This window comes from Penicillium expansum (assembly GCF_000769745.1).
Source record: "Penicillium expansum strain MD-8 chromosome Unknown contig268, whole genome shotgun sequence".
Taxonomy (NCBI): domain Eukaryota; kingdom Fungi; phylum Ascomycota; class Eurotiomycetes; order Eurotiales; family Aspergillaceae; genus Penicillium; species Penicillium expansum.
The window spans coordinates 511,800-537,225 of record NW_015971324.1 but is presented as its reverse complement, the minus strand read 5'-3'; the positions used below and the strand labels follow the sequence as shown (position 1 = coordinate 537,225).

The window sequence follows — 25,426 nt, the reverse complement described above, 5'->3', positions numbered from 1 at the left end:
AAGACACTGGACAAACTGCCTTTCTTTCTTTAGCGTGCATTGTTTTAATCGTTACCATGTTTCTCCTTCTGCTACGAAAGCTATGGACCCGAAGACGAAGATCAGACATGGAGAAAGCTTCTAATTTTTCAATGGCGTCGCAAGAGCTCAAATCCCAAGAGGGTGAACCGCGTACACCTGATATAATCATGACTATCACACCGCATCACGATGAAACAGACCAGATCGTCAATCAATTAGCCGTCCTTGCAGCTACCATGAGCCGCACATCAAGCGACAACGCCCCATCATCTCTTGCTCCCCCCGTATCAGAGCCCCAATCAGCGGCATCCAACCCTCAACCAGAGCAAACAGAAGAAGAAGAATCATTCCACCATCTCTGCAGTTTGATAACGGTATCTTGCTTGCCACAGCATACATCAAGCCATACATCAACCCCCTCAGCCTCAACAATAGGATCTAAACCAGGGAAACGCAAAAGTCAAATCTTTGATCGGAAGAGAGCCTCATCGATTCTGAGTTTACATCTTGGTGATCTACCGAGTTTGCCGTTTTCATCGAAAGGAAAAGTCTCGTGCAAGCCTTGCCCAAGGTATAGTCCTCTTCCTCCGCCATTCGTGCAGAAGAAGCTTGCTATCCGGCCTGAAGTACGTTTCTAGAAGCTTGGAATTGGTTAGAGGGTGGATGATTGAGCTGTTTCGCATCCGGGTTGGGATTTTGTTTGATTTGTGCTCTTGTTCTATATTGAGGTGGGGATGTTGTCTATTGTCTATATCATGTTCATGTACTACTATTGACTTGTTTAGTTTCATGTTGTTATCAGTCCCTGGTTATAGGGGGAAAGTCGTCTCTGTGTGTGTTTTATGCTTCCCATTTCTAGCCGTACTACTATGGCTCATTACTATCCTCATAGCTATAACAACGAGAAGAACATGTCCTAAAAAGTATGTAAAAGAACATCTAAAATATCCGCACGTATTCTAGATTTGATAAGTATTTTTAATTGTATCTATTCTTCTACGAAGAAGCTAAAATGCTAAGAATAGGAGGAAACATCTAAAAAGAACATCCAAAGACACCACTTTGCTCTCTTCAATATAATATGACATTTTTAATATCATCTTGAGCCAAATATATCATGCGATTGAACCACGTTGTTAAGGACAGAGACCGGACAAGTGGCTGGCTATTCTTGTTACTATAAACCTCGATATCGATGATGATCTATAGCCCACAGTAGGAGTATTTATGCGACTTATGATGTATAGTTCAGCGACATATATTCTTCGCAGTGCAGCTCTAGTCTCTATTTACTCACCGAGGTTTACCAAAGAAGCGGTAACATCATCTCTAAGTGGGTCATCAGGTCATCCCGGCAGCCGCTAACCTTGGAAACTTGTTCATCCACGCTAACACATAACACACAACACACTTGACATGATGTCCACGCACACCTTAAATCCCTGCATGAAGATAAAGTGAACCCCACTCTCACGGAACTACATAACTCGCGAAAAGGAAGCAGATCGTCGGGCTGTAAAGGCTAACGGCTCGGTGTTCATATCCAAGCAATGGTGTCCCGGATTTTTATATTGGGTCATGGGATCTTTTTATGTTAAATTTGACGTAGTAGTGGACGAGCGTAGAAAATGATATAGGTAGTTGTATCCTTGGTCGTTTAGGAAGCTTATCGTATAGGAACCAGCCGTGGCCTTTTTTTAAAAAAGTATCCCCTGGGACTTGGGTGCCTACATATGTACTAGACTTGTGTAAATCGTTCACATTGCATCGGAAAGGATAGATGCGAACGTGAGATGTGGCGGGGGAAAATGACCTCAAGGTTCACACCATGGATGGATGTACAATATGCGTAATGTCGATCGGTTTTTGATATAAGAGACTAATCTACAGATTTCACGTTCCCTGTCGGTTTATGTATGTGACGTACGGAGTACTCCAGATGTAGGAGTGGATAACGTTTAGACGGGCTCATGGTTCTAGATGAGACAATAATTGATGTTCATTGATATTCCGGCCCGGCAGCGGCAAAACCTGAAACGAGATGTTTCAGCTAGTTCAGATTGGTAGAAATGCCGGGATTTGTCTCCACTACCAACAAATCCATTTGTTCTATTATTTATTAACGATCTCGAGGTTACGTATCTCGAGCACGACCCTCCTGGGATGAGTGGGTATGCAACCGGTTGTGGCTTCGGAACTCCACTCTAAAACTCGATTAATGCACAAACTGTTATCAATGCCGCTAAAGATTTTTTGGGGGTATATTTTATCTGTTGTTAGTAAGCTATGTTTCCTGTATTGAAGTTGATTTTATATCTAACAAGGTTTATATCGGTAGGTCTCTTGTCCATGGTGTCAAACGTGGAGTCGCGGATGACCGAAAACCCGTGGCGCGTGGATTAGGGCTGGTGGCATAGGCTGGAGATGTTGGGTTTCTAGAAACCAACCACAAATTGTTAGCTACTTGACCCTTTTTGAGGATCCCCTCGTTAAATTTCGCTTGCCAAGACACTATCTACCTTTAATATATGCACTAGACCTAGTCTCATTGAAGAGAACAATACGATTCTACAAGGTAAAAATATCAGATCAACAGCCCCCACCGGAGGAAATTAGATTGATGCTTTGTTGTAAAGAAACGTTCCAATTAAAACTATTCAGAGATAACGTATGACCTGACATATCAACGAATCGCATGGTTTCCGACCAAACTGAGTTCGTCGCTATTTCCGGCAAACCGAGAACAAATGAAATAAGAACAAGTGTCACAGCCTGTTATGATATTTTAATTGGATACTAATGCTCGGGTATACCAAATTGACGGGTTTTCTAGAGGCCACTGAGCCATATAGGTCTAGATGCGCGGTTTTTCTCCCAAAGGATGAGACCCCTGTCGGTGGCTCAATCGTGGAAATGATAGATATGTCGCCAGCGTCACAATCATGGGTATCAAGTTCCCTGTCCGTTATCATCCGCGTGGCTGTCATTGAACTATTAGGCTATGGCAATCAGTTGATGTTTAGTATTTATTAACATGTGAAAACACATTGAAACAAGCCACGTTAGCTCAGCAAAAAGTCTTTGAGCATGAGAGTTTGGACATCAGTCTATACATGGACCGTGTGCCACATACCTTTAATTTGTAATTTGAGACAGAGCCAGAATATGAAAACAAATAGGAAATATATTGTGTACTGGCCTAGCTTCCATATATCATTATCCGTGTCAATTACCCGATTCAGCCGTCGGCATGGTTTCCATAATCTTCAGGATTGGTATAAAAGATTTGGCTTTCGGTAATTGTATGAAGGATTTTGTACTTCGTACTCGTCCTGATATGTACAGTGGTATTAATATCACAGCCTATTATTGCACGGATTCTTCGATACAGTTTCCAATAAGCGCCCGACACGGCACACAAGCTCTTTTACAACCAACGCCTAAGCTATTATTCGTGATAATTGACGAAAGCCAAGCAAACAATTAATATGCACAGAGCAACGCAGTGGCCTAGCATTATATTGAATACAGTCCAAATGGAGAAACCCGCAGTCTTGGCGTTGAAGAAGAGAGAAAAAAAAAAAGGGAAACGGAAACTCTAATAGTCGGTTCATTTCCGGAAAATCCTCGAACTAGCGCAAATAAAAAAGAGAAACTGGGAATTATGCATGTGTGAAACGGACTGAGCACACTTCCACCTCATACTCCCGGGGGTTGTCGATGACCCCAATTGTACTCCGTACTATTGTAATATCCATGGATTGTGTTATTGTAAATTGTACTAATCCGCTACTCCGAACTTGCATAGTTCGACCAGGAATTAGTCTTCCAAATAATTGTAGCAGGCGTGCCATGGAACCATACATCCTAGTGAGGGAGCCCTTTAGGGCTACTCTGCTGATTCAACTCGGACGCGTGGGCCGCCGGTCCCCTCCAACGCTGTTTCGGAAGGCCATCTATCAGCCGTGGATCCACTACCTCGGGTTCCTCGGGTACCAAAGCCCCAAGTTCTTATGTATCAATGGATATATTTTCCAGGAAAAGGAGCCAATAACTTCCTCCAAGGTATATTTGACCATTGCCATTCCAAGGTCCCTCACAAAAGTTATACGTGGCATCGTGCATGTACTTGTAGTATAATTCCAAGGGGAAATAGAACAGGGAAGTTGCAACGTAAAGAGGTAGGGTGAAATTGACACATAGATAAAACAGAGTGAGCTAATTTGGGTAAAGGACTCAAATAGCTAGAACGAGACTGTGTGGCATCCCTGTAGGGGAAGGGTGTAAACTACAACATATATCCAATCTCTACTTCTTCAATCGGCGACCCCGGAGATTGCGTTGTCTTCGCTTTGTGTTGGGAATTCGTGGTTCCATGAATTATACCCTGTATTTCGCCCAACAGACGGCACAACTTGATTCCAATCCTTCATATTTCCGTGTGCCCTATCATGAAAAAGCACGGACTCGATCGGGGAGAACATCCAACCGTTGTGGGCGGACCTGCCGAAGCTGCACGAGGGGACATTCCGTAGGTAGTCTGCTGCGGGAACTACATGAGTCCTGCATTCAATACTCATAATAGGACATTGGTTCCTAAATATCTCTCAATCTACTTGGTTGAGTCATAGGGTTTTTGTATTTTCATTTTGGGGCGGTTTCTTTCCGCATTGTGTTGGGGCAACCCCCCTTTTCCCCCTGGCCTAGGCATGGCGGGATGTGATGGCAGAGTGGGTAACCACGTTGCGCATGTGGCCCCTGGAGAGTTAAAGTGAATGGATTGGATTGCCTATCTGTAAGAAGTTGGGTCTAAACATTATTGGGAACCAGTCAGAGAAGTCGAAGAAAATATACCCGTTCTGTTTGCATGAGCCTTTTAACACGCATGTGATTCAGGGACTATATTGAGAATTGGGTGAGAAGTACTTGTACAATGTATTTTTTTTACCTTATCCTTGGAAAGTAAAGAGCTCGCAGGTCATCTCCAAATGAACCAAAACAAATAGATCCAAGGCTTTGAAGTGAACCCTAGGGAAAAACCTCCGAATTGAGGCCAACAAGTGAGAAGGTTCACTCGTCTAAGTCTCATATATGAAAACCACCGGACGCCCAAACAAGGTACCAGACGCTAGAAAAGACAATAGAATAATAATTATAAAAAATACAATGAGACTGGAAAACATAAAACATAAACGCTTTCAAAGCCAATAGACAAAGCAGCCAATAATCCGAAGTATTGGAAAACGCGTCCACCGCGAAGCAAAGTTTAAACCAGCACGGTTTGCCCCACAAATTCAAATAAAAGAGGTGGGATTTTAGAAATTTGTCGATCATGGTCACGTAAAAATGGGTTGAAATGGGGGGGTTTTTTTTCTTCTTTTTTCAGAGAGCCGCGTTTCTCGGTGGAGGGTCGGCTCTCCCCGAATAGTTCCTGGAATGTTCCTGGCGGATGGAGTCTTCCACGCCAAGAAGTACCCGACGGATAGGAGAAAGCGGGATGGAAAACTTTCGAAAATGTCGTTGATCGAGTTTCAGATTTGAAAATTTTATTTTGAGTACCCGGGAGGCCCGAATTATCGAAAACGGTAGGCAATCATCGAGCAGATGAGCAAAGTACACATTTGCCAACTACCACAATGAAGCGGTCGTGTGGGCTGTCGTTGCAAGAGCTATTGTCTTTTGTCCCCTCCATTTCGGTGCGGAGAAAATGAGCAGCGGGATTGGAGCAGGTGGAATATATGTAAAAGTTCTTGAAAAAGTTGCACATTTCGATCCCATCGGGGGGTGAATTGGGGAGAGTTGTGAAATTGGCTGCGATGGCGAGAGGGAAGTATAACAGGGGAATGATAGTCAAATAGAGTCGAACCCGTATGATAGATTGGATTATGACGGATAAGGTATCGATATTTATGAAGGTGTACGGAGTAAAGAATAGAAAAATATAGATGGAGGCTTGACTAGATATAAGAGCGGTTTGCTTTGGAGAGTGGATGTCATGACGCCTAATGGCATGGGAATAGATAAAACAAAATAAAATAAAATAAAAAGATAAAACACCAAAAAATAATTAAATTAAAGGAAATCCCAGAAAATTTAAGAAAATTCAAGACATTCAGAAGAAATTTACTTATCCTTTAAGGATGGGTAAAGATGCAGTATACAGTACTGCACGGCATCCTCCCCCACCATCTCCACCCCCCCTAAAAACCCTTGTCAAGAAAGCGGATCCTGCATAAAGAATGGCTTTAATTTGTATGACCGTTGAGAGGGATTTCTTTTAGGTTTATTTTAGTTTTTTATTCCATTTTTATGCCATTTTTATATTAATTTTTAAGGGAAAGCTTTGTCGGGAAATGAGGAGACTACCTCGGGAGCATCACAAAACATCGGGTAGATGGGAGATCGACACGGTTCCTCGCAGCCGTTGATGCTTCTAAATTCACACGTGGCGCTAGTCGGGATCTTCATGCATGAGACAAATACCTTCGGCAGTCTCTTAAATCTCGTGTGAGAACTTAAGCCAAATAGTCACAACCTTGGCACTGCTTGTTCCTTCTTCTTTTTCTTTTTTTTTTCCTTGTCCAAGAGTCAAGCGAATACGGAGGATTTCTCTCGTTGGTAGAGAGTCTGGTGACGATAGTTGTAACATTGTGCAAGATTGGGCCTGGTGAAAAACCGGAGAAAGGATGAGTTGGGCAGTCGGAGCCGGTGAAAGGGTCTAGTAATTAAGCCGAAGGGGTTTTCTTTATTTTTTAATTTATTTTTGTAGATTAAAAAAAAACATGGAGCTTCGTGTCTGAGCCTCTGTGCTACATAGCAATCGACCTTGATGGATAAATCCTACTAAGTCAACTCCGTAGACCTATCCTGATTTGACAAATTAGGGTCGTTCAAGGTAGTAGCGTTGATGGCATGAGACTAAACATCGGAGAGCTTGTCTCCAATCTGTTGTATACGGGAGACGGAAAATTCAATAGAAAAGGGGGGATGTATACTCCGTAATCCGTACGGTGTGAGAGCTTTTTGTTTTTACTTTAGGATCAAAGACCTCAGAAGTCATGCTCCATAGATGAAACCTGATATAATGGACACCTTCCACTTTTTCCCCTTTGGTTGACTCCGTACTTGGAAGCCGACTATCAGGCAATCTGGATTACACATACTCAATATCTGTCCATGCCAAGTTGGGCCATTCACTAGGGAAACGGTTCCATTAAGATCAAGCCATCCCTTCTGCAGGGTTGCGTCGTTGTATCCGTTAGTAGAGACAATTTGCCTAACTGGGCAGCTGGTCTGGCGAACAGATGGTTGAGAGGACCAGATCTACGGGCAGTAGATTGTGTGTCACGAGGTTCTAAGTTGGCAAAACCCCAGTCGTAAAACAGGCAATGGTGCGACAATGCCCCAGTTGCAGGGTCTTGTGGGGACAAGAGGTCAGTCCACATACTCCGTACAGAAGTCTAATTCAATGGACGATACATCCCTGGTACAATATACAACTGTGATGATACATACTTGGGGTAGTCGGGATTACGGAAGCAAAGGAAACAAGGAAAAAACAAAAAGACAGAAACAAAGATAAATTGCAGCCTAAAATAGCTAACCTCACCTAACCCCCCAAATCTTTAGACCATAGTCCAATAATAATCGCCAGCACGGCACCATATGGGGCGTTACCCTAGTCTTTATCGCAACTCCATCTGGTTGTGGAGACCGAAAAAGTAGACATAATAGCTTGCCGCAGCATCCGGTATAGCCTCAATGGTGTCGAGTAATATTTCTAAATTGGGGTTGAACAGGCTGAATGGTATGTTATTGTGCCTTGACCCCTTAATGTACTCCGTACCATTGACGTAGCGTGTTCTGATAGTTCGGCTTGGACCGAGTTCGGACCCGAGTCACATGAGATCTTTTGAGCCATTCCCTTTTTGATCTAGCGTTTCCGATCGATATCCGAATGACTAATAGCGGGCCCATCCCCAGCCAGGGCTGGACCTCGGGAGGTACCTAGCAACAACGCTAAACCTACAAAGGCGATTCCAATCCCGTGATCTTGAAAACGAAAACTGAGACACTTCCCCCTCGCATCAACGACTCACACAGGAGTGATCCGACCTTCGATATTCGCTATCAAGGGCTATCAGCCAATTGAAACAGTGTAGCCGGGGTGCAGAAAGAGCCACGCTGTCATCGGGGATCGAAATACATACCGTCATCTCCTCCACCATCCTACTCCGTCGTTGTGGAGACCAGCCGTCCACTCTCGACATTTGCGACCCGCCACCGCGACTGGAACTCCAACTGTTTGTTGTCACACTTCTCAATATCCTAGTGACCAGACATCATGGGGTTCGGTCAATTTGACACGATATGCGAGAAGGTGCCTGTGCCTTTGTGCTCCTTGGTGGGCCCGGCGTCGACGATCTCCGGGTCAACGGGCATCATATCCAACTGCTATGCGCGGAATATTGAGGTTGCGAATACCATCATCTTCGAGGGTGCCGCGTCCTTCATGCATATCATGGCGCTTAGCATGACAGTGATCATGATCTTGCACGTTCGGTCCAAGTTTACTGCCGTCGGTTCGTCTGACTCCCTATTTACACACTCGGCGCAAACTAGCTAACTTTTTCACTACCAATAGGCCGTAAAGAGATCATCACCTTCTTTTATATCTACCTAGCTCTGACCCTTTTCTCTCTTCTCATTGATGCAGGTGTCGTTCCCCCAGGGAGTGACCCGTTCCCGTACTTCGTGGCTGTTCAGAACGGCTTGATATCCGCACTATGCACCTGTCTTCTCGTCAACGGGTTCGTCGGCTTCCAATTGTACGAAGATGGCACAGCCCTCTCAGTGTGGTTGGTACGAGTCCCCTCCGCAGCGATGTTCGCTCTTTCGTTTGTGATATCGCTTGCGACTTTCAAGTCGTGGGGTTCGATGGGTCCCCAGAATACCACGGGCCTGTTCGTGGTGCTGTACCTTCTGAACGCCATCTCTATCGCTGTGTACTTGGCCATGCAATTGCTTCTAGTTGCGAACACATTGGATGACCGCTGGCCGCTGGGCCATATCTCCTTTGGTGTGATCGTCTTCATCATTGGCCAGGTTCTCTTGTATCAATTCAGCGATGTTATCTGCAACAACGTGCAGCATTACTTGGACGGCCTTTTCTTCGCTACATTCTGCAATCTCCTCGCTGTCATGATGGTATACAAGGCAAGTTCATGTTTCAAGCCTATGGCGTTGATCTTGCTAACTTTCTTTAGTTTTGGGATTCGATCACCAAGGAGGATCTGGAATTCTCCGTCGGTGTCAAGCCAAACACTTGGGAGGTTAAGGAACACCTATCTGAGGAAGAGCGCCGAACTACTGTCTACCCTGACAATAACTCCGAGTATGCAGGCAGCCTGTACCACCATCGCTCTTCCACTTATGGTCATCATAATTATTGACCCGTCTTATCTCTTTATTTTTCTTGCTTATATTTTATTTAATTCCAGCGCTGTATATGTGGCTATTGACTTCATGATATCTCATTTATCTCTTTTTCCGTAGATATTCAAATGCTTTCACCATACTGGGGCGCCAAAGCATCCTCGAGGGCATGGATATAAGTTGCATCATCATATCAAAGGTTATATATTGAAAAGCTGTCTGCACATTTTAAACCTTTTCCGGCTTTTTCCTGCCATCTGCCCAGAGAAGTTGAGAGGGGAGAGCAAAATACCTTTAAAAAAGTACGGAGTATATCTAAAAAGACTACTCCGTACTTCCCAAAAGGATATGTCAAGGCCGCATAAGCGGCCAACTATTCTTGTGATAATTACATGGATCATCAATTATCCATACATAGGAATACAATACCTGGGAGATATTTTCGCTTTTTGCTCTTCCGAACCCTCCCGGTCAAGGTTTGGCGTATTTTATAGAGAGGCTACATGAGTGGTGACATTTATCACGAAGGTTTTTATGCATTATACAAGATTCGAAAGGATTCCATTTTGAACTCAATTTGCATTGTTAATATTTCGACCACACATAAGAGGTTCTCTCTGTTGTATGTCTCGGACTTCGCCTGCTCCGTTCCGACCCAGCGCTAACTTCCTCTGGGGAGAAGTTGGCGTCCATCATCCCTCTGCAAACCGTTCGTCGATCCGCTAGACCCTCAGAGATAGACTACGCAACAAGAAACTGCACCCATAATGTAAAAGAAACGCAAGAAAACCTATAAGTGTTACTATGCATTATAATGCATCCTTCCGTGGCATTTGGCGGCAGTGCAAAACGGCTGAATCAAATCCCGAACATCTCAGGGCCGCGTCACACCAGTTCAAGGGTGTGATCAATAGGCAGACGATCGTTGATTGAGTGAAACAAGTGCTAGACATCGGCACTGCCATGTTCCACAATGAAGAAAAAGCCCACTGGGGCAACCTCGGGCACCACTGCTGAGAAAGGCAAAGTGGAGCGAATACGGCGGCGACGCCTCGTTCTGGACGTTGCGGGACGATCAAGACCCTTTGGAATTTTCTTGCCTGCGGAGAGTAAATATTGATACCGTAGTAATCAGGATTTTTGTGTATACTATTCGCTGTGCTCTATGGTGTAGTGCACACGACCGAAGTCTAATAAGTGGTCTGCCGATCAGGGGAGGGGTCCCATGGGTAGAGTTCTTGTAAAACGTTCTAAAGCGGCAATGAAAACAAGGAGGAATTGTGGAACTGCATGTTCGCATCGGGGGTTATGATTCAGTCAACGACAACAACGTCATCACCATCCATAAAGTCCCCGTCTGGTTTTGTTTTTGTGTCTCGTGTTCCACGTGGTTGCTTGATATCATCTTTCTTGGCCAGATCGGTGGACGAATCATACCAGCCCTTGTCTATCGACTTGACCAAGGCCGCGCACGCTTCAGTAAGCATTTCGAAAAATGCAGGATTCTCTTTGGACAAAAACATAGTAACATGTGCGTTGGTTTCGTCAGTAGCCTGGTCGTTGACTGCCCTGGTCCACATAAGTCCAGGACTTTGAGATTCCTCCCCTCGTTCCACCTCTGCTGGCAATGCACAGAACGTCCTGTTCCTCGACCTGATAATTTTTTGACTAAAGGACGTTTTGTTTGCTGATGTGTTTTCTACCAGACTCGTCGCACCTTTTCCGAGACATGTGTAGAAGTTCACACACCCGATTCCACGTTCCTCTTTAACATTCGACAATTGCACGAGACGCTGGTGCAGTTCCTCCGTGCGCGCGAGACAACCGACAAACTCAAGGTGTGATGATACCCATCCAAGCCCATCAGTGAGCTTCTGGCGCTGCGTATACATGGCTGCACCGCCGGCGGCAACAGCACCAGCTGCGCCAGCGAACATAGCATACTTACCCCATCGTTGCCAGGAAGGTGTTGCAGCGGCATCGGGTGTGGAAGGCAACACTTTGGGTGGCTCTTGCAGGGGCGCATGGGTGGTGCCCTGGTTTGATACATTGCCCTTCCCGCCGTAACCGAATAATCCTGCAACTTCGGAGAAGGCGTTGTAGGCGGTTGCAGCATTGCGGTAGTGTCCTTCTGCACCATATGAGACGACTCCTGGTGCTATTCCCAAAAATGGGGTATCAAATGCAAGCACTCCTTGTATATGAGGGAACATGAAAGTACCCGGCTCCACGATAGATTCGGTGCCATCTGTAAACCCGGGTTGTGTATTTGAAGTCGGATTTCGAGGGATCGGTTGTTCCGCCGCCAATAGAAGGAGAGCCTCTGCTCCTACTATTCCTCCCATTGAGTGACCGATGAGAACGACATGGACCGAGGGATCGACAGTGGGCGATGCGGTATGGTTGGCGACTTCAAGATCAATCACGGTATCTTGTAACCTGCAAAGAAGAAGTGCCATCAGTCAGCAAAGATTATGTCTGTTTGCATGAGAGAATGGGCCAATTCTTACCAATTTCGCAATCTCGCCACGCATTCTTTCAAATCACCTTTAGTCTCATACTTAGGGTAGACAGCGGTGGCGACCTCAACCGCAGGAAGTGCTCTGCTCGCGAGGACACGCAAATGCTCAGGGAACGTGCCAAAAGTATCATCGCCGCCCTTGAATTGGAGTTAGTCAATCAATGTAGGTTCGAGGCTAAAAACAAATATCCTTGAGCTGAAATCTGTAATCTTTTGCGGGGGTCCACGTCTTCAGCAAACAGGCATTTAGCATACCTTAAAGCCGTGAATAAAGACGAGTAGCAGGGTCTTCCGCATTTTGAAATTCTCAGAAATTCATGTTCATAAGATAAACATAGGGAGTGATTTGACCAAGCGGAGAATAAGAGGAAGCTAAGACCAGACTCTCCTCCGGGCTGTTGATGGAATTACGTCATGATATATAACCACGTGACTGCTAATACAGTACACAAATGTTTGAAACCATTCGAGGATTCCGATTCTATGAACATTTTTGTGGATTTTATGTAGCTGAAGAGTATTTGAGTATTTCCTATACAGGCTAAATTTGTATTCATTGGATTTTTGTATGCTGCAAACTATAAATCCCGAAAGACCACACGGACCCAAACGCTTCCATTCCAACTCATAAACTCCAATTTGACAGATATCCGGCATATCTCATTCCCAACGCCATATTAAGACAAGGCTTTCAAGTTCGTGGCTGAACCTTAGATTTGACCCCAAGAATGACCGGCTCGATGTCGAATTTAGTGTGACACGGCACATGCGGTGACATGACCAGACCGCAAGCTTTCTATACCACTGTTTGGTTTTCCAATGGCATTGCTAGTTGCTGAAGAGGCGCAAGGTTCCTTTGTATTCGGTGGTGGGATAGTTGTCCCCGGAGCGGTGCTAACAAGTCCCTTGGATACAGCAAAGCAGGAAGAGCGGTCGTGATTGAGATTCTCGCCGTAGAATTCATCAAGAATTGGGTGAAGCATAACAGTCTGCTTGTGAATGGTGACAACTGAGTTAGTTGGGACTGACACCCAATTGTCTGTGTATAAAATTAGCATATTTCCATAGGTATGGAGAGGGGGAAAGGTTCTCACGTCGTTCAAAGGTGATGGGCTCACTAGCCACGAGGACAATGTCGGCACCTTTATCGTGTCGCTCCATCTTGAAGTGTCCTTTCGTTTCACCTTCCTTCCACTTAGTACCAGAAGAGAAATACAAGCTAGCAGGCTCATCTGTTTTGCTGCTGATGTACCGAGTGCAAACAACAGTATGGCCATCTGTCACAGCAAAGTTCAACAAACTCCGAGTCTCAACTCCGGTGACATTATATCTCTCTGGAATTTCCTTGACCATTTCATTGATTCTAGCAATGGTCTTCATCAAAACACGACGTAGAAGAGCCTGTCCGAATCCCTCAGGACCGGGGTCAGAGCTTGGATCAACCCCTTCTTTTTCTAGCAAGTCAAGGAACAGGGCGAATGCCCACTCACTGTCGGTGCCACCTTTCACACCTAGGTACCACTTGTCGGCGAGTGAGCTTCCCAGCGTACGCTTGATGTAGTTCCACCCGCCGATACCTCCATTGTGCATCCACATCAGGGACTGGTGCTGAAATGGGTGGCAATTGTTCTCGGCAAGAGCGCCCTCAGTTGTTGCGCGCACATGCGCAAAAATCAGGTCTGAGCATGTCTTTGCAGCGAGTCGCTCTAGATTTTCACAATTCCAGGCAGGCAGTGTTGAAGTAAAGATGCAAGGTTCTGGTCCAAGTTTGGGATCTGTGTAGAAGCCCACGCCAAAGCCGTCACCGTTGACAGGACGGCGATTATCCTTGATTTTACATGTCAGTGGGTTGCGATATGATAGCCACGTGGGTCTGACCCAGCGAGATGGGATTACTCACCAGTCTCAGACGCGAGTCATATGATTGAGTGAGAATTGAATGACTTGGCTCAGTTATCAGCTTACTGAGACGGATCTCATTTCGCCCTTTGTATATCTGATCGAGACATTAGCTTTGAACCCAATGCTTGGAGGGATGAACCTTACCAGGAATCGACACATGTTTGGTCTGGATCAAATGTAATTGGAATGATGCTGTATCAAATCCCACCTTCGACTTTACTAACAACTTCAAGATGTACACCAAACTTGTAGTTCGAACAAAGCGGTCAAAGGATATATGGGGGTCGGGGCGGATGAAGAGTCACCGACTGTTGGGAACCGGTGAGATGCCCAAATGTCAACCGCGATCTTACAGCCCAACAATAGTATATTCGAGCTGTAATTATGTGACGGATCACAAGGAGAGAAGATTGTTTTAAACGAAATCAACACAAAAGAATAGTCACTTCCCTTGCACAGCACGTCATGTTTCACGTGACTGTGCTATTACGGGAGGCTACGCGGCTACTTGCGCAAGTCACGGGGACTGTTAGTTGTGGTTGATGTCACATGTGCAGTGATCCGTAATCTACAAGGTCATCACTCTTATTTCCATTGTCTATTGAATGCTATCACAACAATAATGAGTGGGAGGATACTCTCCCATCGACTAGGACCGCTATTGCGGAACGGTCACCTAGCTCGCCATATCCATAATGCAGGCTCAAGGACCGGCGGCCTGCTACGCGCAGATGGTGGCGCTGCTCTCAGAGGACGCGCATGGCCAGTGGGCGCAAATGCCATCCACAACGTCCCTGCTGTTCGATCAATCTCATTTGCTCGAATGCTTCCGAAGCTGGCACTGAAGCTTGTCAGGGTTCCGGCCATGTTCGGCGGTGCAACAATCGCGGGTCTAGCTTATTTCCAATACCAAGCAACTCGTATGTCTCTCGTGGATGAAGCTCGCTACAAGTGGAATCTCAAGCTGATTTAATCTCACAGAGGCCGGTAACTATGCGATGGATGTCTTCAGACAAGCCTCGGAGACTGCGGGGAACACAGCTTCGACCTTGTTCCAGGGACTACAGGACATGGCGGATCAGACACAACGCGGGTGGAATAAGACAACGGAAGATATTGACATACCCGATTGGCTGCAGAAGATCATACGTCCCGACGAGGAGTCTGAGTCTGGAAAGGGCGATTCATCTGGTGGAGGCAAGAAGCCGAAACAATCCCGGGCTGGTACTGCTGCTGCCGCTGCCGCTACTACTACGGCGTTTGGATACAATAAATCCGGAGAGGAAGATTTACGGCCGGGTAGAGATGCTGCGGAAGATGATCAAATGATGCTGCTCACACGCAAAATGATCGAAATCCGAAATATTCTTCAGACCATCGGCCAGTCCGGCACACTCAGTCTTCCGTCGATCGTTGTGATTGGATCCCAGTCGTCGGGCAAAAGCTCAGTTCTTGAGGCTATCGTCGGCCATGAGTTCTTGCCCAAGGGCTCGAACATGGTCACTCGGCGCCCAATCGAGCTTACATTAGTCAACACCCCCAACGCTCAGGCAGAATACGGTGAATTCCCGGCGCTAGGTCTCGGGAAGATCACAGATTTTTCTCAGGTTCAGCGCACTCTCACAGATCTGAACCTTGCCGTTCCTGAGAAGGATTGTGTCACAGACGATCCCATTCAGCTTACGATATATTCTCCCAACGTTCCGGATCTATCTTTGATCGACCTGCCAGGATATATCCAGGTTGCGGGCCGGGATCAGCCCCCGGAGCTCAAACAAAAGATTGCTGATCTTTGCGATAAATATATTCAGCCACCAAATGTCATTTTAGCGATCTCGGCCGCCGATGTTGACTTGGCAAACTCGACAGCACTTCGAGCCAGTCGCCGAGTAGACCCGCGGGGTGAACGGACTATCGGTGTGATTACAAAGATGGACCTTGTCAGCCCCGAACGTGGCCACGACGTCCTTTCCGATAAAAAATACCCTCTTCGGCTAGGTTATGTGGGTGTTGTTACCCGTATTCCTCAGACAACAGCTCTCTTTTCTAGAGGCTCGGGAAATATTACCAGCGCCATTCTCAAGAACGAACATGCCTACTTCACTGCGCATCAAAATGAATTCGGTCCCCACTCTGACGTCTCAGTTGGTGTTTCGACGCTGCGGAAAACGCTGATGCAAGTTCTTGAGCAGACCATGTCATCTAGCCTGTCTGGGACCAGAGATGCTATCAGCCAGGAGCTTGAAGAGGCAACCTATGAGTTCAAGGTTCAATATAATGACCGACCTTTGAGCGCGGAGTCCCACTTGGCTGAGAGTCTCGATGCATTCAAGCACTCCTTCAAGGCATTCGCGGAAAGCTTTGGGCGGCCGCAGGTTCGGGAGATGCTCAAAGCAGAATTGGACCAGCGGGTCATGGACATTCTGGCGCAGCGCTATTGGAACAAGCCAGTCGAGGACTTAGATCCTCCACCGCTGGAATTAGATCCCCTCAAGGATCTTCCCAAGGCCGATGCTGAGTCGCTATATTGGCACCGGAAGCTTGATGCTTCTACCTCGTCATTAACGAAGCTTGGAATTGGTCGGTTGGCTACGACGGTTGTCGCCAATTCTCTCAACAACCATGTGGACTCGCTCCTAGCCTCATCTACGTTCGCCTCCCACCCTGGTGCCCGCAAACAGATCACCGATGCATGCACCAGTATCCTGAATGACAAGTTCTTCAGCACCAGCGATCAAGTCGAAAATTGCATCAAGCCATATAAGTTTGAGATCGAGATCGAAGATCCTGAATGGGCTAAAGGCAGAGACAACGTGGGCAAAGTTCTAAAGGAAGAGCTTAGGTCGTGCGAGTCCGCCATGAAGCATGTGGAAGACAGTGTTGGAAAGCGAAAACTCAAAGACGTTGTCTCGTTTATCGACAGAGTGCGAAAGGGCGAAGTAGTACTAGAGGGCAATGGCGAGGGCGGCGCGGGTGGCTTCAGTGCCGCCTTGTTGGAGAGAGGTTGGTATTTCGTTCTTTCTTCTAGTGACATACACTGACATATTATCTAGGACGAGAAGGCCTCTTCCTTCGGGACCGAGCGGATCTTATCAAGATGAGACTTCTCGCCGTCCGGTCCAAGCAATGCGCAACGCAAAAGAACAAGTACTACTGTCCAGAGGTCTTCTTGGATGTTGTCGCCGATAAACTCACCTCCACCGCCGTCCTATTCCTCAACGTCGAGCTCTTATCTGAGTTCTACTATAATTTCCCACGTGAGCTTGATTCAAGACTTGGACGACACCTTTCAGACGCCGAGGTCGAAATGTTTGCCCGCGAAGATCCCCGCATCCGCCGTCATTTGGACGTCATCCGCAAGAAGGAGCTGCTGGAGCTTGCTCTGCAGAAGATCGAAGGCATTCGACAGCTTGACGGCCGCACCCGGAAATCAGAGCGTGCGCCTCCTGGAAAAGAAACGCGGAGCCGTTGGAACCTTTTCTAGAAGATACGATGTTTAGGCTTTCTGACTCTTCCCCCTTACTGCCTGCGCGATGCACTCGTTTTCTCTTCTCAGTCTGGAGTTTTGATACCTCTGCTGGTGTTCTGATCACCCTCTTTATCCTGTTTAGCCAGCTTCTCCTCTTACACCCCCCTCCTGAGATAGCATGTATCTCTAAATGTTTAGAAGTCAATGTACATAGCTCTAGGTCGTTCATCACAAACTCGATAATCTATTCCTCTAATTATCCTTTCTCCGTCCTTGATCTATAGAAACCCTAGGTACCCCGGAGTTTGGCCAGCAAGTCAAGGCCAACATAATGAACGTGTGAGGCTTCCTATCAAAGGGCCAACTTACACAGGCCCCATGTATTCCATGGACAGTGCTCCTGGTCCCCAATCGTTGATTATTTGCTTGATCTCCTCCAGATCATGAAGGATGCGCACCATGGTGTTACCATAGCGACACTAAAGATAGTATCTGCCATTTGATTCAAAGAAGGTGTCAGTCCAATCTTGAGACATAAACACCGGCACGCAATTGGTGAGGCCATAAGTATCAGTCATGACCTTCTGAGCACCGTATTCTCCCTTCCATTCATCGTAGTTAAGTAGCGCTGGATCACTCGAGAATCCAAGAGGGTCAGTTGGGGCCCACTGTTGGTCATCAGCCAGAATTTTGATCGAAATGGAACAATATATATTACTTACCCGCGTCGGTTTCGTGAGATTCAAAGGCTCTACCCGCCAACGTGGACTACCTGGTGGAGGCTCGGCTTTGTCGAGGAATATAGTCTGAGGCTGTAGACCAGCAAGTCTCCTGGACCGGCGAGTAGGCTTCCTATTAGGTTAGCTTCGTTCATATCAATATATTCGGGTCAGCTCACCGGATAATTGACTCTTTTGGGGTTGGGTAGTTTTGATTTTTTTGAAGCCATTTCCCTAGACTGCCGAGAATGGAGAATATACCTAGGCAGACTTCTTATGGCGGAAGCACAACCGTAGATGGAGATATTTTGGGCCATATAAGAAAGGCTCATGATACTTCTGAAACAAAGAAATCATACAAGTTTATTAAATGACATGGAAAGTGACATGGAATGATTTGTGCTTTGTTTATTCTTTTCTTTCATAGTGCCGCTGCCATTGTTTGACTATTTATATTTACGGTAGTTAGGGAGTTCTATAATTATATGCCTTGTATCTTCACGTTTCCAAGATATTCGAAGATTTTGGTCTTTGGTGATCTACGTTATTTTGGTGCACAATTGACAGGTCTTTCATGACAACTAATAGCATGTCCTCGACAAAGGAACGAATCTCCAATGTGGATGATCATTTAAACAGTTACTTGCCCACAAGGCAAGGCTACCTAGGACAATATAACAATCACAATGTCAACAGCCCCGATGACCCCTTCCGCCGAGGCATATTTGCCGGCTTGCAATGGCCGAGTGAACTTGAAAAATGCATATAATTGGAGCCTAATACGAGTAAGCTCCTACAACTATAGAATGTTTCATATCCTCGAAGATAACCAAGACTAACTATGCGCAGATTAAAATTTTCATGATCGAAATTATAGACAACCCTTCTACTTATGGGGTGGAGACGAGGGCCGTATCAGAATTGAAAAGATTGCGCACCGATATTCTCGATCTTATGTGAGCTGGATGTCCTCTAACTAAACCTTGTGTTTCTGTCAACTAATCGGATTCTTGCAGCGAAAACGGGAGCAGATATCAGTCTGAAGCCTCCTGCCCCCAAGCGGTTTCGAGGATGATTAACCCAGCAGCAGCTAGCGAGGAGGAATCATACTTCTTGCTAGATATAATGAAATATGGAGGTATTCCATATTGGAGCCCCTTTGATCTTCTAGGTAGGTTCTTTTCTCTTACTGGGCCAGCACCCCTAGGTGCCACACACGACAATTTCTACTTACCTCTAACCATGATGTACGCCAATTGGTCTCGCAAGATAGCTCCGATGGCCCCATGGGTGTATTCGTGCGTCTGGGCAGAGGAAAATGACAAGCAGAGCCGCTTTCACCTGGGAGCATCGCTCGGGGGTTATCGAAATCCAGAGGGGCAGGGCAGTCGCTGGGTCAAAATTCTGCAGCGAGCCCGTTTCGATGTCCTTCGCGATGAGAGAATTGACACGGCAGGGATAACATTTGAGTCTACAACTTTAATGGGTCGAGGAGGCCGTCCTATTCCTTTTGGAAACTGCGCAGAAACCTATCCTCTTGTGATCATTCTACAGTGAGTCCATACCTTTGAGATCCTATACGTTTCATGCTAACGAACTAGGAACCGTGCCCCTAGTGAGGAGGTGTATGGTCTTGCAGTGATGCTTACTAGACTACCTGAAGATACATACGACCACCAACAGGCATTGAGTACATTGACTATACCTTGCGCTAATTGTCAAAGTGTGATAACCACCTGGGGCGGAAATGTAGATAACTTCATCTCAGACAGTACTCCGAACACTGCATTACCAATTCTTGAGAGAGCATCTGGATTGAATATCAATTTGCCGACCGGTGCTAAACGGCCTTCTCCAGCGGACAACATCGCTGAACCTGCGGCGAAAAGGGCTAAAGGCTGGAAACCCGAGATTCCTCAAAAGCCATCTCATTCGGCAAAAGGAAAAGGTGAACAGCAATGAAGATGTAAATCTGTAAGGTTTGAAAAGCACCCTTGTATTATATATACACAAGAATAGTTGGCCGCATTCGCGGCCTTGTGATGTATTTCTAGCTAGTCTTTTAGGTGTCTTTTCTGTGTATAACTACGGATATATATATATATATATATAAGTTATATAAATATGTATTTATATAGCCCTATGAAACTCTCATAGTAGAGCGAAACAAATGTAATAGTTCGAATGACTCTGGAATGCTCTTGATACTCTTAGTAGAGTTTAATTATCGAGCTCTCATAGTACTATATCACCTCTTTTTCTCTTCACTATCTACAACGCCCTCCAAAGGAACAATAGTTCCCCCAGAGATAGCTCCACATACAGTTCTATGGAGTTAGATTGTTTCACCTACACGAGATTACCCTGCTGAGTTAGAAATCACTAATTGACCTAACTTATTGTCTTTCCTCCAAGACACTACACGCACTTGGTGCCCGGAAATGGGGCTAGACAACTTTCCCGAAGAACTCAGAGATCATTCTGATATCGGTAAATGACGAACAGATACTCCTACTCGCCCAACGAGTCTGTCGACGCTGGTCTCGTTGTATCTGAGACTCTCAAATACTCCAGCAAGCCGTGTTCTTCTAGCCTATACAACTTACCCTCCCAAAGACAACCATACCGCGACAAACCCCCTTACTAGCAGTAAAGTTTCCATATTGGTTTTCCGGAGTTTATCAATCATCCCGCAATTTTGCATCTGGGGCTGGGGACATGCAAAAATTTCTAGACAAACACACCGCATGGCTCCATCCAAGCGTAAGTTGGCGCCAAATGCTAGCCCAACAGCCCCCGGCAATGTCGTTAGGTTGGGTAGAGCGCCAAAAGACCTCGCCCTACCAGATGCCTTTGCGCCGGTGGGAAATCTCACTGGAAGGGTACGGTGGGCTTCGTATGAACATGATTTACGACCTGGTTGTCAACTCCTCGGATGAGGCTGCAGCGTTCTCTGATTGGAGGGTGTATTGGAGCCATTCTAGCCCGAAAAGGTACTCTATCAGGTGTCATCCGGATATCCAGATGAACCGGGGATCCTACTACGTCGAGGCGATGATGTCAGTCAGCCAATCCACAGACGGATGTCGTGCTTGATACGTGGAATTCGCCGTATCTTGAAGATCGTCTTTGGCCTCAATTCAGTGAGGACACTTGGACGTGGGACTTGGTACGAGGACTTCAATCGTCGATGGGAGATGTGGATCATGATGTGGTTTATAGAACGAGAAAAGATAGGGCGGCACAAAGCTGGGATGTGCGCGTGCAGAGCGTGAGACCACCGGACGGACATGAATACGCTGCTTTCCATGACTCTGACTCAGATCTGTGATATTCAGCCACAAAATAAAGTAAGGAATATCATTTAGAGAGCAAGAGGCACGCAGTGTGATGATCACACTGCCCAAAGAAGAAAGATGATTCACAGATTGAAATGGCAAATTCAATACAACAATCCCAAACCCAGTCTATAAATTCCTGTTGCGTACAGTACAGTCTTAAAAGAAGCCGAAAGCGAAACAAAGAAGACGCGAATTAATGCTTTTGTCTCTTGGAGGAACCAATCGCCGCACCAACAGTGTGTCATGAGAAAAAGACGGAAAATGGATATGTCTATCACGGTCACAGGTGCAAAAAGAAATAAAGACAAGGATAGTGGGGGTGGCATAAGGGGGGCATAGCGGGACACATCCATTTACACAGTCAATGTGTCAGGAAAGGCATTTAATAACCAAAAGGAAAATGTAGTGCAGCTGGCAATATTACAGAAGATCATCGAGGCCGGGTGGAGATGTTTACTCCCGGGAGACATCACGACCGAAGAGACGAGCCTTGACCCAGTCAACGCAGACAAGGACACGGTTGCGAGCTGGATTATATGTTAATGATGAATCTCAATCAATGTAGGGGATAGAACTTGGAACTTACTGCTGAAGCACATGCTCAGGTAGGCGCTGCGCCAGAACAGGTAGGTCATAGTACCACCGCTGGCGATGTTGCCGCTCAGCCAGCTGATATCGGCCACGGCACGCTCCTTGCCGATGTAGGCCAAGGAGCCCTGGTGCGAGTACTGGAAGGGACCGATCTGCTTGTTGCGGCGGAGCTGCTTCTGGCGCTCACGGATCTCATCGAAAATCTGGTTACGCTCCTCGTCGCCCTTGGCCTGGGCCTGACGCTCTGAGAGGGTCTCTAGCTCCTGCTCGAGAGCCTCGGTCTTGGCCATGGTGTTGAAGAGGCGGCCCAAGAAGGCACCCTCCTGGCCAGCAACCTGGGCGGTCGGGGCGTAGTTGGCAATGGCGCAGTCGCCGACGGCCCAGACGTTCTCGGTACCGTTCACGACGAGGTATTCATTGACAGCGAGACCGCGGCGGGACTCGGCCTGAGCGGGGATCTGGGACATGAGGTCGCGGACGACGCCGCGGATGGCGTTACCGGTGGCCCAGACAAGAAGACCGTAGGGGATAGTCTCCAGCTCCTTGGATCCATCGGGCTTGGTCACCTCGGCCTGAATGTACTTGTCGGTAACCTTCTTGACCATGGTCTTGGTGCGGATGGAGATCTCCTCCTCCTTGAAGGTCGATTCGGTGTATTCAATCAGTTGCTTGGAGAACATGGGCAGAACGTTGGGCAGAGCCTCGACGAGAGTAACGTGGAAATTGTCCTTGATTTCAGGAATCCATTTCTTCAAGTCATCGTTGAAGAAGTCCTTCAGTTCACCGGCGAATTCGACACCAGTGGGGCCACCACCCACCACAACCATGTGCAGCAGACGCTTGACCTCATCCTCGGTCTGATCCTTGAAACAGGCGGTCTCGATACAGTCCATAATACGCTTACGGATGTTCTGGGCGTCACCGACTTCCTTCAGGAAGCAGGAGTTCTCACGAACACCGGGAATACCTATACGTCACAAAATTAGTCCAAAATGCATAGTTTCAGATGCGAGAGAGTATCTCACCAAAAGTCGCGTTCTCGGCACCAACACCGATCACAAGCATGTCAAAGGGAACCTCGGTGTGCGAGATATCACCCTTGATTTCGGAATCATCACTGATATACACAACCCGCTTCTCGTAGTCAATCTTGGTGGCCTCGGCTTCGTAGAACTGGACGCTAGCCTTCTTGTGGCGCAGGATATTTCGGATAGGCTCCATGATCGAGCGGTGCTCGATCAAACCGGTGGTACATGAGGGCAGCAAGGGAGTGAAAAGGAAGTAGTTACGGGGGGAGACGACGATAACGTTGTAGTTCTCGGTGTCAAGCTTCTTGAGGAGGGAAACGGAGCCCCAGCCAGTTCCTGAACGAACATGGTCGCGTTAGCGACACTTCGGCCGTAAGGGATCAACCATTGCGACACATACCGAGGATAACCAGAGTCTTCTTTGATGGGTCAGGCGGGGCCTGGTCCGGGGGTTGACGGAGATCGAAGATGCTGTATGCGACAGTACCGGTCAGACCGATGGCAGAGAGCCAGGTCAACCGCCAGGCCCAACGCAGAGCTCTGAAGCGCTTCTTAGGCTTCGGAGCGGGCGAAGGAGCAGCATCAGCGTAGCCGCGACGAGCGATACGCGACACAGACTGGGAAGACCGCATCGGCTTTGCGCGAAGGGCCTGCGAGGTCGACATCGATCTACGCGTCATCGACGACAGCTGCATGATGGACGGAGCCATCTTGCGAATTGCTAGCGTGCTGCCAGCCATTGTGAAAGGGCGCACCAAAGGTAGCTAAGGGAATGCAAATGGGATGAATTATCAAGGGTGACTCAATAAATTTATGAAGGAAAAAAAAGGATTTGATAAGCTCCATCATTACGTTGCTGCTTTGGGCGAATCGGTGTACCCGGACCAAAGGGGGTAGCCGTGTATCTAGTACTTGGCTGATTGCGTGCTAATTGCAGTAAATCCAAGTACTGTCTACATTGTCCTCTTTTTCTGCCAATTTTCTTACATGTGTGTATTCAAAATACTATTTGCAAGTATACAACATTCTGAGCTCATAACATAATATCATAGTGAAAATGGTAATTATTTCTTAGCGAGGCTATATAATAACCGTCTACGGAGTAATTTGCTCAATATCACAAGCTAAAAAAAAACAGGAAAAAAAAAGGAAAAAAAGGGAAAATAAAATTGGAGAACTGAGGGGACAAGCAATCTACCGGTGAGGAGAAAATTAACCGGGGAACTTCAAACTCGGTCTATCGGTCAATGTTTTGGGGTAAAACTATGCAATATCTTTCACATTCAATCATCTTTGAATTGGAGTTCAAATATCTGACATAGAACACCCCCCATCGCTACTCTGTGCCAATATTCCCCCTTTCCTCCCCGCCCCCAATCCCCAACCCCTACGACATTCTCCGACCCGAAACCGGTATTACCCGCATATCTATTCCGCATAATTTTGCGCTCTATATAGGCACTCCCAGACATATCTGGTACATCTCTGACGTTACCCGTTAGAGCTATCTACTGGCAAAATCCGGGGAAGTTCGAAGCTCCACTTTCATTGTCCGGTTTCTTCCATCTAACCTTAGAAATCCCGACGGGCCTGACTACACATAGCAAACGTCGGCAAAAATCGGCCTGTCATCGCCTGTTGGAGATTAATTGTACTCGTGATGTGCTCAATGGGCAGGACTCCCGGTCTTTCTCGTGTCAATTATGACTTTTACTCTGTGACCGACATTTGCTCGCCGTCTATGACCCGCTGATCCTTGTTTCTTGTGGAGATTTGATACCAGCTTCGATATGACGCATCACAGAAAGGAAATCTGCTAGAGGAGTAGCTAGCAGTCTCGACGCTTCAGATATAAGTATAAGTGAGACCAAGGAAGGTATAAGGTGATATCAACATCAAATGTCCTTTTCATAGTGCAAGCCAATATGAGAAGTTAATACATTTACACGTGAGCTCCCGTTTCATTGGTCAATCCAATGTTTCCAGCAATCAATATGCTTTGTTTCTGCTCACATCATATAGAGACAAACGAGGGCCGTCCCTACATTTCGAGGCAAACCAAAGGCTGCCATATGACCTCAGATCTCCAGAGCGTCGGCGAAACATGTACTATGTGTAAGGCAGGATGTCAACCGAGACATCATGTTTAGATATAACAGACACTCGAACATCAAGAGCAATGCTAGCTTTGTGATCCGTGAGATCTGATGTCAGCACGAACACAAAGCCAACAATCATAATGACCAAAGTCTGACTGGGTATGATATGATATGGATAGCACAATATATAATTCAACGGGGATCCCAAGCTCTCTGATAGGCGGCAAAGATGGACAGTCCACGGCCCTCGATCCCAAACCGGGAGCAGAACATACCCAACCCCAAGAACTACGCTAGAGG

The 25,426-nt window shown here is 46.7% G+C and overlaps 8 protein-coding genes across 8 annotated transcripts; 4 read left to right on the top strand and 4 right to left on the bottom strand.

Annotated features, from left to right (window-relative positions):
- Window positions 1-4,034: 4,034 nt before the first annotated feature.
- On the top strand, window positions 4,035-4,211 carry PEX2_078910 (uncharacterized protein; the record flags this gene model as incomplete). Its single annotated transcript, XM_016745161.1, has 1 exon — window positions 4,035-4,211. One exon carries the CDS (start codon window positions 4,035-4,037, stop codon window positions 4,209-4,211), a length of 177 nt encoding a protein of 58 aa, XP_016598079.1.
- A 4,154-nt stretch (window positions 4,212-8,365) lies between these two features.
- Window positions 8,366-9,473, top strand: PEX2_078900 (chitin synthase export chaperone; the record flags this gene model as incomplete). The annotated part of the gene is made up of 3 exons (XM_016745160.1): window positions 8,366-8,603; window positions 8,666-9,228; window positions 9,288-9,473. 3 exons carry the CDS (start codon window positions 8,366-8,368, stop codon window positions 9,471-9,473), a joined length of 987 nt encoding a protein of 328 aa, XP_016598078.1.
- Window positions 9,474-10,769: 1,296 nt separating this feature from the next.
- PEX2_078890 (esterase/lipase family protein) lies at window positions 10,770-12,274 on the bottom strand (the record flags this gene model as incomplete). Its single annotated transcript, XM_016745159.1, has 3 exons — window positions 10,770-11,895; window positions 11,967-12,115; window positions 12,233-12,274. The coding sequence occupies 3 exons, from the start codon at window positions 12,272-12,274 to the stop codon at window positions 10,770-10,772; spliced, it is 1,317 nt and encodes a 438-aa protein (XP_016598077.1).
- Window positions 12,275-12,726: 452 nt separating this feature from the next.
- Window positions 12,727-14,038, bottom strand: PEX2_078880 (glutamine amidotransferase subunit DUG3; the record flags this gene model as incomplete). Its single annotated transcript, XM_016745158.1, has 4 exons — window positions 12,727-13,016; window positions 13,072-13,804; window positions 13,878-13,973; window positions 14,024-14,038. The coding sequence occupies 4 exons, from the start codon at window positions 14,036-14,038 to the stop codon at window positions 12,727-12,729; spliced, it is 1,134 nt and encodes a 377-aa protein (XP_016598076.1).
- A 463-nt stretch (window positions 14,039-14,501) lies between these two features.
- On the top strand, window positions 14,502-17,363 carry PEX2_078870 (dynamin-related GTPase MGM1; the record flags this gene model as incomplete). The annotated part of the gene is made up of 3 exons (XM_016745157.1): window positions 14,502-14,799; window positions 14,861-16,882; window positions 16,933-17,363. 3 exons carry the CDS (start codon window positions 14,502-14,504, stop codon window positions 17,361-17,363), a joined length of 2,751 nt encoding a protein of 916 aa, XP_016598075.1.
- Window positions 17,364-17,827: 464 nt separating this feature from the next.
- Window positions 17,828-18,297, bottom strand: PEX2_078860 (uncharacterized protein; the record flags this gene model as incomplete). Its single annotated transcript, XM_016745156.1, has 2 exons — window positions 17,828-18,160; window positions 18,247-18,297. The coding sequence occupies 2 exons, from the start codon at window positions 18,295-18,297 to the stop codon at window positions 17,828-17,830; spliced, it is 384 nt and encodes a 127-aa protein (XP_016598074.1).
- A 1,048-nt stretch (window positions 18,298-19,345) lies between these two features.
- PEX2_078850 (uncharacterized protein) lies at window positions 19,346-20,029 on the top strand (the record flags this gene model as incomplete). Its single annotated transcript, XM_016745155.1, has 3 exons — window positions 19,346-19,620; window positions 19,669-19,692; window positions 19,792-20,029. 3 exons carry the CDS (start codon window positions 19,346-19,348, stop codon window positions 20,027-20,029), a joined length of 537 nt encoding a protein of 178 aa, XP_016598073.1.
- Window positions 20,030-21,861: 1,832 nt separating this feature from the next.
- On the bottom strand, window positions 21,862-23,767 carry PEX2_078840 (uncharacterized protein; the record flags this gene model as incomplete). Its single annotated transcript, XM_016745154.1, has 4 exons — window positions 21,862-21,935; window positions 21,995-22,966; window positions 23,025-23,363; window positions 23,428-23,767. 4 exons carry the CDS (start codon window positions 23,765-23,767, stop codon window positions 21,862-21,864), a joined length of 1,725 nt encoding a protein of 574 aa, XP_016598072.1.
- Between the last annotated feature and the right edge of the window lie 1,659 nt (window positions 23,768-25,426).